Source organism: Bicyclus anynana, chromosome 27, assembly GCF_947172395.1.
Source record: "Bicyclus anynana chromosome 27, ilBicAnyn1.1, whole genome shotgun sequence".
Classification (NCBI taxonomy): domain Eukaryota; kingdom Metazoa; phylum Arthropoda; class Insecta; order Lepidoptera; family Nymphalidae; genus Bicyclus; species Bicyclus anynana.
In genome coordinates this window covers 6,932,068-6,946,548 of record NC_069109.1, presented here as the reverse complement: position 1 = coordinate 6,946,548, position 14,481 = coordinate 6,932,068, and the positions used below count along the sequence as shown (strand labels likewise).

At 34.1% G+C, this 14,481-nt stretch overlaps 3 protein-coding genes across 4 annotated transcripts in view; 2 read left to right on the top strand and 1 right to left on the bottom strand.

Moving 5' to 3' along the window:
* Positions 1-8,729, top strand: part of LOC112046148 (uncharacterized) — a 38,372-nt gene extending 29,643 nt beyond the window's left edge. The window contains exons 1-3 of one of the 2 annotated variants that reach the window (XM_052890238.1): positions 5,661-5,808; positions 6,456-6,752; positions 7,608-8,729. In XM_052890238.1, the coding sequence (XP_052746198.1) occupies positions 5,767-5,808; positions 6,456-6,752; positions 7,608-8,009 (741 nt within the window). In that variant the 5' untranslated portion in view covers positions 5,661-5,766 and the 3' untranslated portion in view covers positions 8,010-8,729. Of the gene's footprint in view, positions 1-5,660; positions 5,809-6,455; positions 6,753-7,607 lie in introns of those variants that run through there. The other variant, XM_052890237.1, reaches the window with a different exon arrangement.
* On the top strand, positions 521-1,818 carry LOC128199684 (uncharacterized). The gene has a single exon (XM_052890235.1). It carries the CDS (start codon positions 628-630, stop codon positions 1,813-1,815), a length of 1,188 nt encoding a protein of 395 aa, XP_052746195.1. The 5' UTR covers positions 521-627; the 3' UTR covers positions 1,816-1,818.
* Positions 8,730-10,688: 1,959 nt separating the features above from the next.
* The window catches only part of LOC112046139 (variant-silencing SET domain-containing protein), a 35,393-nt gene continuing 31,600 nt past the window's right edge, over positions 10,689-14,481 (bottom strand). The window contains exon 15 of the mRNA XM_052890222.1: positions 10,689-14,477. Coding sequence (XP_052746182.1) covers positions 12,984-14,477 — 1,494 coding nt within the window. The 3' untranslated portion in view covers positions 10,689-12,983. The remainder of the gene's footprint in view (positions 14,478-14,481) is intronic.

Below are 14,481 nucleotides of genomic sequence, written 5' to 3'. Positions count from 1 at the left end.
TTGCCTCAGAGTGGTTGTAGAATAACGTATTATATGTCGTTATAAGTCGCTAGGCCAAGAAAGAAATATTAAAATTATCATTAATTTAAAAATATTAAAGAGTCAAAAATCCCTGAAAATACGCTTAAAAATTTCAGACCCCTAAAAATCCCATTTCACTTATTTGCCCCATCAATCTGGGGGGGAAACCCCTAAGTTGGGAACCCTGTCTTTGAATCAGTATCGTAATATTATTATCTGTGCATAACATAAAAACTTTTTGGTTTGGCTTTGGTCTAGCATTTTTGATTTCACAAACGTCAAATTTCTAGTCTATCTTTAATAGTGATCTGTGCGTCAAATGAGGATTTGATTTGATGAACCGTGAACGTATTTTTTTTTTTATAAAGTTATAGTGATCTGTGTTATAAACCAATCCAATCATTTTAAATTTTAGAATTTTGACATTTTAACATTAAAGTTTCTAGTCTATAGTGATCTGTGCATTAAAGTTAAACATTAATTATCACGTTTTTTTTTTTGGCGGGAACCTTACGAATGGGATGACCTATAATTTTTCATAATTGAAAGTTTTTAACTCTTTTCATATAATAAAAGTTTAATTCTAATACATTTTAAAGTGGAAATATGCCGTCCGATAGTGACGGAATAGAAAATGATTCGGGCGGCAAAAGAAAGCCACCAAGACGACAAAATGAAGAAAGTGACCAAAGCGAGAATTTTTACAAGCCCTATGTAAAAAGCAAATACAAGAGAGTTTTTCCTGAAGCCGGCGGTATAGGTGAATATACAGTATACTTAGAAAGCCGGAAAGAAGATGATAAAATTGGAAACACAAATCCGTTGATTTTAACTGGCCTATTCAAAAACGAAATTAAAGGTGTAACAAATATAAGAAGGATCAACGCCTCAAAGGTAGAAGTGGTTTTTGCTAGGGCGATCAATGCCAATGATTTCTTAAAGAATGATAATTTTTTAGAAAAATACAATTACAAGGCATTTATACCAGCCAAAGCTGTAGAAACGATTGGGGTTCTGAGATTTATCCCAACAAGTATCAGCAACGAAGAGCTTTTCAAGAAATTATCATCAAAATACGAAATCGTCGCAGTGCGTCGGTTTTGTAAGAAAGTGAATGGACAAATAAAAGCATTTAGTTCAGTAAGTGTGACCTTTCTGTCAACAAATTTACCAGACTATGTACACCTGGATTTATTCCAGTATAAGGTTTATGAATATATAGCTCCATTGCTACAATGTTATAAATGTTTTAAATTCAACCATGGAGCCAGGTTCTGTAAATCTGCTCAGTTCTGCTCAATATGTGCTGAAGAGCATAGGTACACTGATTGCTCTGAAAATGCTGTATTAAAATGCATAAACTGTAGTGGTCCACATTTGGCAATCTCAAAAGATTGTCCAATTAAAAAACAAAAAATGGAGGACAAGTTTAATAAGACTTCTTATGCCAAGGTTTTACAGACTCAACAAACACCAAACATATTTAACAATTACAGTACTAATTTCCCATCTTTTCCTTCTAAAACACCAACAGTCCCAATAAATACAGATCAATCACATTCACATCCAGGTAAGACAACTAAAGACAACCCTAAAATGGGAAAAAACAAGACAGACACTTCTCAAATAAAAAACACAGAACAACTTATCGAACAAATTTTAAAAAATGATAATGTTTTAAATGGGCTAATTGGAGCATTAGTGGAAATTGGTAACTCAAACCTTAAGCTTACTACATCAATTATTAAAGATATACTTACTACAAATTTAAAAAAATATAATAAAAATGGATAAACAACACATTAGAATATCACAATTTAATATACAGTCTATTAACAATAAAAAACCGTTACTAATTAACTATTTAGTTGAAAATGATGTAGATATTTGCTTATTAAATGAAACATGGCTGCGTGAGAATAGATCCATTAATATACCTAATTACAATTTCATTAATCAGAATGGTAAAAATGGACGGGGTGGTGTAGCAATTTTAATTAAAAATAGCTTTAAATACTTTGTTGTCCCTACACCTTTTTATGACTACATGCAATCAGTTGCTATAACATTAAGTACTAGCCTAGGTGATATTTCTATTATATGTGTTTACGCTCCTCCTAGAGCAGGTCGGTTTAAGGTTAAAAAACTGAAACAAATTCTTAATAGTCTCTCTGGACCAATTCTTTTATCTGGTGATTTAAATGCACATCATATTGCTTTTGGCTGTCAAACAACTAAAACAAGAGGCACAGATATTTATAATCTCCTAGACGAATGCGATCTTTGCATCTTGAACACTGGCTCTCCAACTACAGTAGGAAGTATTAACTTCAACCCATCTTCAATTGATATTTCCTGTATTAGTCCCTCCTTGGCTCCATGGTGTGCTTGGAAAGTTCATGACGATCCAATGGGTAGTTATCATTATCCAACTATAATTGACCTTTATACATGTGTAGAAAAATATGTAATTGGGGAACATCTGGAACGCTTTAACTATAATAAGGCTGATTGGTCAAAATTTTATTCTGATACAAACAATAGATTTGCAAACTTTACAATTGACATTCATGACCCACTTTCCACCTATAAAAACTTTTGTATCACATTGTTAGAAATTAAAAAAGATTGTATACCCTTAATATCTAAACCAAAGATGTTCATTATGAGAAAACCTGTCCCATGGTGGGATTCAGAATGTTTGGAAGCTGTAAAGAAAAGTAAAGAGGCATTAAAATTTTATAAATCAAGCCCTTCAATAGAAAATTACATAGAATATAAAAAAATAGATGCTATCAAAAAAAAGTTAATTAGTGATAAAAAGAAAAGTAGTTGGAGACGCATTTGTGATTCTTTTAACAGATATACACCCATTAGCCATATTTGGAATTACATTCGAAGATTTAAAAGAATACCTTTAAATAAACCATCAAAAAATGATCAATGGATTCCTCATTTCTTAGATAAATATGCACCTTTGGTACAACCTGTAGAAAATGAAATAACCAATTTAGAAATAATATTTAATCGATTTGGTAATGAAAATAGTTTATTTATGTTACAACCTTTCACTTGGCATGAATTCACAGCAGCCCTTCAGACAAGAAAAGATACAACTCCTGGTCTGGATGATATTCCATATAAACTTATAAGGAACATGCACGAAAATGGAAAAAAAAACTCTTCTAGTAATCTTTAATTTGCTTTGGGAAAATCAATGCATTCCAGAATCGTGGAAAACACAATGTGTGATACCTATTTTAAAAAGTGACAAACTGGAACATGATTGTAATTCTTATAGACCAATTTCTCTCTCCTCTTGTGTAGGCAAATTATTTGAGTACATGTTGAAAAACAGGCTGGAATTTTACATTGAATCTAATAATATTTTACCTGATCTACAATTTGGTTTTCGAAAAGGTAAAAGTGCAGCAGAGAGTTTTGCTTCTTTATTATCAGACATAAAACATTCATTTTCATGCCATTCAACTACAGTTTGTGCATTTCTTGATATTCAAGGCGCTTTTGACAATGTAGATCCTATTATATTATCTAGTATTTTGTCTGAAATTGGCATACCAGGAAAAGTGTGTAAGTGGATATTTAATTTTTTAAATAATAGAACAATGTATGTTAAATTTAATAATATTATACATGGACCTAGAAATGTATATAAAGGTACTATGCAGGGTGCCACAATATCTCCTTTATTATATAACATATATACCTGTTTATTAAATAAATATGTTACTGATAGAAATATTAATTGTCTGCAATTTGCGGATGATCTACTTATTTATACTGTAAATAAAGATTTAAATTTAGCTGTACATAATTTAAATATAGCTTTAGAACAAGTACACAATTACTACTCAAATAAGTTAAGATTAAATATATGTCCTAATAAAAGTGGAGCTTTAATTTTCTCCAAAACAATTGATAACTGTAACTCTTTTGTAAAGTACAATAACACACCTCTGCCTTGGTTAACACAGAAAAAGTTTCTAGGAGTATTGCTAGATCAAAAGTTAAATTTCCATGATCATGTTAATAATTTATGTAGTAGTGCATACAGGGGTCTTAATGTTTTAAAATCTTTAGCAGGTGTTCATTGGGGAGCTGATCCCAAGATATTATCTATGCTCTATAAAAGTATAGTTAGAAGTCATTTTGATTACAGCACAATAGCATATTTTAATGCACATAAATTAGTTGTAAAGAAATTGGATATTATACAAAATAAAGCATTACGTATTATAACTGGGGCTATGTGCTCAACACCAATTCATGTCATGGAAATTGAAAGTTGTATCCCTCCACTTTTATTTAGGAGACTACAAATTGCTGAGAGATTTTGTCTTAAATTGATAAGCTCTAATAACACATTTGTTTTAAATAAAATTCTTCCTTTCGAAGTACCTGATTATGACAATGATTCTTATATTGATATTAATATGCTCTTAAATGGGCAATTACCCGACATTCTGAGAATTGTTATATACTATGAAAAAGTTACTAAAAATATGTACAAAAGCAAGCCATGGCCTTTGTACAAAATAGAATATGATGCATTAGTGAACATTGATATTTCCATTTGTCAGGAAAATGTAAGTTCTCAAATGGAAATGTTAAAGTATTTAAATGACAATGACTATTATACAATTTACACAGATGGATCTAAAACTGAAGAATATACTACATCTGCTTTTTATGATCCACAATCAAAAATAACTAAAACTTTTAAAATTGACAACATTTGTTCAATTTTCACTGCAGAATGTTATGCAATATATCAAACATTATTATATATAAACAATATTAATAAGACAAAAATTTTAATTGTAACTGATTCGAAGAGTGCTTTATGTGCATTAGAATCATACAAAGCGGATTTTAAAAAAAATTACATTTTATATAATATAAGAAATTTATTATGTCATCTTTATAGTAAGAACAAAAATGTTACTTTTAAGTGGGTACGTTCACATTCGGGGATAACTGGAAATGAAGAAGCAGACAATGCTACTAAAGACATATCTTCTTCAGCATGCTCAGATCACTCCTCATTGCTGGAAATACCATTTACAGATTATTATGCCTTGTTAAAAAGTAATTTGAAATCTTTGTGGAAGTCATACTGGGAAGAGATCAGCAAGTCAAAAGGGATTTGGTATTATGAGATTCAAAAACGCCCGCCAACCACTCCTTGGTATAATCAGAAAGGCATTTACCATAGAAAATTGATCACTACCATAAATAGAATGCGATTTGGACATTGCAGAATAGCCTCACATTTACATCGTTTACGGATGAAGGAAAATGATATTTGTGAACATTGTAATGAAGAATGTGGAGACCTTAATCATCTAGTTTTTCACTGCCGACAATTTAGCCTAAATAGATTGCTTCTGATCAGTAACATCCAAGACATCAATGACGGTGTAGTTCCAGACTCTCTTCAAATTCTCCTAACTGATTCGAAATTCTTTTACCCGTTGTATACTTATATTATTGCTGCACAGAATATTTGAATTGATGCGTTTGTGAATTTGTGATTAACATTTCAAAATAAACTAAACTATCGTGATAACAAAGTTACTACGGGCTCAAAAGGGCTAGAACCCAGAGCCGTAAAGCTCATTATTAAAAAAAAAAAAAAAAAATTAATTATCACGTTGAAACTTGAAAGTGGTTGAAAGTTTTTAATCAAAAGTTAATTTTAAACTAAGTATTTTAGAAGTAACAATGGATCATATTAATATCAAACGTGAACCAGACGATGAACAAGTAAGTACATTTTCAAGATATTTATTTATTTTCAATAATTTGTATTGGTTTACATTTTGGATGTAGAGGTTACTGCTATAATTACAGCTTAGACCATTAATAACAGGACTTGGTTCGCTAACCGTTATCCCTCTGGCAAAAATCAAAAATCTATGATCTAACGCGTTTATAAAAACTGTTGCTACAGAATCAATGTTTCATTGTTGTAATCGTTTTCGTCGTGTAAAGAGCTCCCTAAAAATGCCGGTTTGTGTAGTTAAATGGCATAAGAAACGGCCAAAAACTTGTAGTTTAGTAAAAGATGGAGTAACATTTCATTTGAAAGTATTTACCTTAATTTCATCAAATTATTAATAAAAACAATTAATAAAAAGAATCGATTCTTTTGACGAATCAGCCAAATAATGGTCTAAGAATTACAGGCATAGGAGGCATAGTTAATACTTAATTGAGCTTTTTTATTATATTAATTCATGCACTAAGTAGATGGCCCACCCAATGGTAAGTAGAATAGAGAACCATCTATAATTATAGGTATAATATAATACTAATATAAATAAACTTACTTCAATTCAATTAAATTTTTGATTTTATTACAATTTTTACATTCAACATGTAACAAATCATTATTTTTCTCTTGTACTTAGGTGCGCTTTGAATACCAAGTGAAGGTAGAGCCACTGGATGTCATGGGCGCTTCCGGGGATTTCACAACACCCCCCAGCGGGGATATTGAAACACCCCAAACTAATGGGAGTCTTGCAACACCCCACAGTACATCACATTCAACTGGGGGTCCCGATACACTTAATACTGCAAATCTAAAGACCTGTTTGCACTGTGGGAGATCAGTCCGGCGGAGGCCCTTCCACCCCCTCAACACTGACTCGGAGCGTGAAACTCGGGTTTATAATGTTATAAGCCAATGGTTGAGTCCTGTCAAAGTGAGTGAGCATATTTTTTCAGTATTGTTTCCTAGTTCAACTTATGTATGACTTTTTTTTTTCTTTCTTTGGATCTGCGATCAATTGTAATACTTTAAGCAGGTGAGTTGTGAGACTTTAGGGTGGTTTCTGACAGGAGAGCCATAGCTCTGCCGTCACCTAGTCATCGAGCACGTCAGCTCGCTTCAGGCGTTTGATTCATGGAATGGAATACTTGCTTTGCTTTAATAAAATTGTAAAATTAAAGTGTACTTTAAAAAACCATGTTTTGATGTTTACAATCATCCAGATATTTATGTTTAAAATTTAGTAGATATTAAATATACGATGAACTATCATTTTTACTATTGTCTTTCTAAATTGTTGTACGCCAGAAATGGTCAAACACATAATTATACTGTGTATTCTCAACAAATAAATGAATAAGGGTTAGTCAAGCGATTTAGCGTTCTGGTACGATATTGTGTAGAAACCGAAAGGGATTGTCTTCCTACTCCTTAGCCTGCTACCATCATAGATTACATCATCACTTATCATCAGGTGAGATTGTAGTCAAGGCATAACTTGAAAAAACAAAAGGGTATCTGTATTCGTATCGTTATTAACCCATATTTGGCTCACTGCTGAGCTCGAGTCTCCTCTCAGAATGAGAGGGGTTAGGCCAATAGTCTACCACGCCACCGTTTGAGACACGCGATATTTAACTTTTATTTAAATGCACACAACTGAAAAGTTGGAGGTGCATGCCCCGGACCAGATTCAAACTGATACCCTCCGGAATCAGAGGCAGAGGTCATATCACGGCTGTTCACGTCACTATTAGCGTAGATAAATTTAGCTTATTATCACTTTCAGGTGGAACTATCAACTAGTTGCATATGCCACCCGTGTTGGAAAAAAGCAGACAAAGCGAGCCAGGAAGACCTCGCAACCAGCACATCGCAACCACCAACACACAACCACACCAACCACAGCAACAGCATTGCACTACCAAACTATTGCCGAGCCATAGCAACATCATCCAGATGCTTCGTCAGAGGATGTCAGAAGACTGACAGAAGTCGAGTGACAGACTCTTTGAGGAAAAAGATTCTAGACAAATACAACTATTATATACCGCAGAACAATAGGTTGTGTAAGGTGCACGAGAAGGATCAGTCGTGGGTGCTTCGGGACAAGGAAGATGGCAACAGTTTGAATGTGTTCACAGCTGTCCATATACAAGATATGTTTTCATTGTCTTCTGTGAGAATATAAATCATTATCAGTCGATGGACCCCCACTGCTGGCATGTAAGAGCCTCGCTGTTGGAAGGCTTTGGTCGTGGCTAGTTACCACCCTACCGACAAAGACGTACCACCAAGCGATTTAAGGGTGTGTGTGTGTGATTTTCATCCTCTTCCTAATAAGTTAGCCCGCTTTCATCTTAGATTGCATCGTCACTTGCCATCGGGTGAGATTGTAGTCAAGGGCTAACTTGTAGAGAATAATAAAAAAAATTATTGATTTAGAGTACCTGATACTTACTTATTACATTACAAGGGAGATTTTAGGAGATAATATGTCTAGGAATGAAGAAAGTGTTTTGTGTTTTAAAAGATAATTTTTTTTTTCTTCTTTTCTATTTTTTACAAGTTAGCCCTTGACTACAATCTCACCTGATGGTAAGTGATGATGTAATCTAAGATGGAAGCGGGCTAACTTGTTAGGAGGAGGATGAAAATCCACACCCCTTTCGGTTCCTACACATCGTACCGGAACGCTAAATCGCTTGGCGGTACGTCTTTGTCGGTAGGGTGGTAACTAGCCACCAGCCAGACCTGGACCAATTAAGAAAACCTCAATCGGCCCAGCCGGGGATCGAACCCAGGACCTCCGTCATTAAATCCACCGCGCATACCACTGCGCCACGGAGCCGTCAGATAATAATGAATAGCTAAGATAATGTTTATTAATACACAGTTATAATAATAAAAATTGTTTTATTTATACCAATAACCTAACTGTGGGGAGTTTTAGGCACCCCATGCATAATTCATCTATACTAATATTATAAAGCTGAAGAGTTTGTTTGTTTGATTGAACGCGCTAATCTCAGGAACTACTGGTCCGATTTGAAAAATTCTTTCAGTGTCAGATAGCCTATTTATCGAGGAAGGATAGGCTATATATTATCCCCGTATTCCTACGGGAACGGGAACCACGCGAGTAAAAGTGCGCGGCGTCAGCTAGTGTTCGATAAACTTGACCTTCGAATTGTTTGACAATCATTCAGCCAATTTATTTGCATTGTTATACTAGCATGCAAACTTTATAACGTTTCGGAGTATCATGCTTTAGGCCGCGCAATGTAAGAATTTAGGTATAATCGGTAACGTAGTGGGGCGGCGGCAGGACAACATCCCGCGCGCAGTTTCCTCACGTGTCTTGACTTTATGTGAGCTTCTACGATTCAAAGAGTCGTCGTTATCAACCCATATTCGGCTCACTGCTGAGCTCGAGTCTCCTCTCAGAATGAGAGGGGTTAGGCCAATAGTCCACCACGCTAGCCCAATGCGGATTGGCAAACTTCACACACGCAGAGAATTATGAAAATTCTCTGGTATAAGGTTTCCTCACGATGTTTTCCTTCACCGTTTGAGACACGTGATATTTAATTTCTTAGCACACAACTGATAGAGGTGCATGCCCCGGACCGGATTCGAACCCACACCCTGTAGAATCGGAGGCAGAGGTCATATCCTGGGCTATCTCGGCTCAAAGAGTACAGCTACACATTTTTAGCTAGATTTTACATTTGGATTTTAACGTTTTTTTTGGATAATTTGGATAATAATAATAATAATTTATTTCAGAAAACACAAATCCATATATTGTTAGTATATTAGTAGGTGACATTTTTATCTTACTTATTAAATTAAATTAGTACAGTTAGTAACATTGGAAATTTTAATAATATTTAAAAAACAATCATGAACGCCCTATATTTCCACACAGTGGCCTAAAATCGGACAGTCGGACCTAGCAGACAATACCCTTAGGATGCCATTGGTGCTAGCACGTCATCTCTGTAGGAGAGACACCGCTTTTTTACGCCTTATTGCAAAATAATAAAGTTTAACTTTATTAAATAGAAAATCTATTATCTAATACGGTATTGGTTTGTTATCCATAATTACAAACCCATAGGTTAAGTTAGGCAGAGCATTTTTGGTTCTATGAAGTGCATGCCACTGTGGAAAGGGTATATGGAATTACATGGCAAGGCCTCCTTGCTTTACATGAGAATTTTGATATGACCTGCCCCCCTAGCCATGTCGATTCTATTTCTACGATCGGGAATGACAGATCGTGATCACATGACCTGTCGATAGCAAATGACATTCCCATACATCTTTCTAGTTTTCGAAGCGTTAGCGATCGTAGAAAGAGAATCGACGTGCCATTTGGCTAAGGGGGCTGGTCAGAAGGCTTAACGTGCTCTCCGAAACACGGGGGTGTAACACCACTAACTTCCCCACTCTAGAGCTAACAAATTATACTGATAAAATCTGTTTAACAAAAAAATTCAACTGACTGCAAAATCACAAAAATAAACTAAAAAGCGAAAAATAACATCGTACGTGATGTTTGTATCTGATCACTTTGAAGGCGGTGACAAGCCAGTAATAAAAGCAGTTTTGGAAAGATACAGGAAAAAGTACTATCTAATAATCCTAAAACTTCATGATTTAAACTGCTTCATGAATTAATGCATAATTATGTAAAATTGTACCACAGTACCTTTTACAAGTCATATCTGCGTAAAGAATTACCAGTGGTAAAAGAATTTTCAAAATCGGTTTAGTAGATAAAAAATAATAATAATAATAGAATACCCCCCCCCCTCTACTATATAAAAAAGTAAAGATATAAATTGTAAATTAAACCACATGATAACTGTTTTAAATCTTTATTTTCAGATTCATACCGACTAAAGAAGTATGGAAGAAAACTTAAAACTACATAAAATGTGATGTTGAATCAGACTTAAATAAACTGTAAATGTTAATACAACAGTAACTGTGTTTCAACTATAAGTATCTAATAAATAACCTCAAGATATTTGTATTTTATTTCATTAACACCACAGATTAAAGAATAAATGGCAGATAGAGCGCACGTAACAAGACAGTGTCGTAACCGTTCCAAATACAAAATTAAAAAACGAATACATTCGACGGCCTCCGTGGCGCAGTGGTATGCGCGGTGGATTTACAAAACGGAGGTCCTGGGTTCGATCCCCGGCTGGGCAGATTGAGATTTTCTTAATTGGTCCAGGTCTGGCTGGTGGGAGGCTTCGGCCGTGGCTAGTTACCACCCTACCGGCAAAGACGTACCGCCAAGCGATTTAGTGTTCCGGTACGATGTGTAGAAACCGAAGGGTGTGTGGATTTTCATCCTCCTCCTAACAAGTTAGCCCGCTTCCATCTAAGACTACATCATCACTTACCATCAGGTGAGATTGTAGTCAAGGGCCAACTTGTACAGAATAAAAAAAAATCATTCTCGAGTCAGTACGACGCGAAGCGTCGCATCACTAATTTTTAATATGATTCAAGGAAAATGGATTGTTTTAAATATTTTAAAAACTGTTCACAAAAAGTAAAGAAATAAGATGTAGTATTTTTTTTATTGGTAATTATTGATTATTATATAAATTTACTTAATTGTTGTTATTGTTAAATTCTGAAACACAAAATAAGAAAAAAGTTTGTGTATTCGGATGTCCAGGAGACGCGTGATATTTCGTTTTTATGGGTTTCATCGGCTTTACCACGCTGCTTGTAGACTCATTCTGCATCATTATTTATTCTGTGATTAACACATAGAAAGTGAAATAAAACAATTGTCATTGGACCTAAAATAGCATAGCTTAAGACTTTGGGAGTGCATAATTATTTTGTAAAGCAAAGTCGAAAGTCAAATTCATTTGGGAGTACATTTACATAGTAAAGTCAATTTTTTTATTAAAACACCAATTTTTGTTAAATAGTGTAATATTATGCTTTGCGTTATTATTATGACAGACAGACAGACATTTGTTAATTCCCGACGGTTCTTTGCAATTTTCGATATTATTTCTTAATTAAAAAATATAAAAAAAACATTACAAATTAATTTTAATCCAGAAAACCATTAAAGGTAATTTTAAATCATTTTTATATTTTGCCACTTGAATACGATGACGTGTATTATTAAAAAAAAATACCTAATTGATACTTGAAATCACAAAAAAGTGAAACTTAAATTTCATTCTTTTAAAATAATATTTAAATAAAATTATACTTCTGACCAAATTAAATAAACTTAGTATAATTAACTATAGTATGGAAGCCGATGAAGATATTATGGGATGTACAGTGAGGATTTTATTGACATATTTAATTTAATACTTTGATCCAGTAAACAAGTCATTGAAGGTTGTCTTATATACAGGGTGTCCCGTAATTAGTACGATATACTCTACAGGGCGATAGCTGGCATCAAGGTCTACTGAAATAACGGAATATTGAGCCGTGATAGCCCAGTGAATATGACCTCTGCCACTGATTCCAGAGGGTGTGGGTTCGAATCCGGTCCTCCTCCAAATTTTCAGTTGTGTGCATTTTAAGAAATTAAATATCACGTGTCTCAAACGGTGAAGGAAAAACATCTTGAGGAAACCTGCATACCAGAGAATTTTCATAATTCTCTGCGTGTGTGAAGTCTGCCAATTCGAATTGGGTCAGCGTGGTGGACTATTGGCCTAACCCCTCATCTGAGAGGAGACTCGAGCTCAGCAGTGAGCCGAATATGGGTTGATAATGATGATGTTAACCGAAATTTAACGGTTTTAAAGTTACATTGATGTGAAAATAGATGCCTTGATATAGCTATAACCCTGTAGAGTATGTCGTACCTACTATTTACGGGACACCCTGTTTATAAGATAACCTTAAAAATTGACGTAAACGCGAATATATATGGAATTGAAACAATTGTGCAGTTGTGCCGCTAGATGGCGCTGTTTCAATCCCTTAGAAATTCGCATTTACGTTAACGCGATAGTAACAGTATCAAACTGCCACTAGGCCATCTGTTCACTGTAAAAGTATTTTATATTTACGGGACACCCTGTATATAATAGGAAGTATTATCTAATCTACCAAATCTAATAGTGACAATGTTTGAGTAAATCCCATTTTTAAGTCATGGGCTCCTTAACTTTATATTGCTTTTATCGACTAATTTTTGCCGGAGTAATTCTTTCATTCTTTTCCTCTTTAAATAGTCTTTTTTATTTATTAATATTTTCCTTTTAAAACTACCTTTAACTACCTTCGTTTTATCGAGAGTTTTGGAATTATTTTTTTTTGGTTTCAAACCAGATTTAGCCACAATATGTGGATTTAAATCAGATTTATTTAGATCAATGGATTCTTGAGGCGGATTCGATTTTGAATTACCATAATGAAGTCCGAATTCGGGACGATTTTCCAAATCTGTGAAATCGTTCACATTTTCTCTAGACATTTTGTTAAAAATTTTCAAAAACTGCCAAAATTCTATGTCGCCGCCTTTTATGTTTTTCTCGTAAAAATCTTTGAGTTTTGGATCGCATTTATGTTTGTGCACTATCGGTTTTGGTTTCTGGTACCTATTTTTGTTTTTGAAATGTTTGTTTCGTTCCTTTTCTTTGTTTTCTTGATGTTTTCTCAACTCTTCCTCACTTAGTTTGTGTTTCCACACTTTCTTTTTGAATGGCTTAGCGTTTGGATCGTGTCTTCGTATATGCAGTTTCAATGCGCTGAAAGTTTGACATATTTTCTCGCATTTCTCACAAGGGAACAGCATGATTTGTCCATTTTTCTTCGCTATCCGACTCAATTTTTGCATTTTAACACAATAATCCTCATTTTCCAGTTCTTTGCCATCATTTTCATCACTTTTGTCTGTATTTCCATCCTTTTTGTCTCTATTTCCACAACTTTTACCTGCATTTTTATAATTTTTGTCAGTATTTCTACTGTTTTTGTCTGTATTTTTATCGCTTTTGTCTGTATTTCTATCATTTTTGTCTTTATTTCCATCATTTTTGTCTGTATTTCCACAACTTTTACCTGCATTTTTATCATTTTTGTCTGTATTTTTACCGTTTTTGTCTGTATTTTTATCGTTTTTGTCTGTATTTTTGTCATTTTTATCTTTATTTCCATCATTTTTGTCTGTATTTTCATCATTTTTGTCTTTATTTTGATCATTCTTGAGTGATTCCTCAACTTCATCTGGCAAAACGTAGTTACCTTTCTTAGTATTAATCAATACCTTCTCTACGATCCACTCTCCAGCTTTCTTGACTAACTTAGTCTTTTTTACTTCTTTGTCATTCTTTTCTTTTCTCTTCTTATCAATTCTAAGAGCCGCCTGTCTGTTCAAGTTCTTTATACTCGGTATTACTTCTATTTCATCAACACTATCATTTTTTACATTGAAATAAAATCTAGATTTCGTGTTATTGTTTTTTCTATCTTTCAACGTTCCATATAGATAGTTTAAATTGATTTTGTGTGTGATACGAACATGTCTGACCAGGTCCAGTTCGGTGACGTAGTCACAAAGTGGACATTTCTTCAACATCTTCATATTGCACACGTCGAAATGTTCCTTGCAGTGGTTGAGTAGCTTCTCTTTAGTTTCGTACAACTGG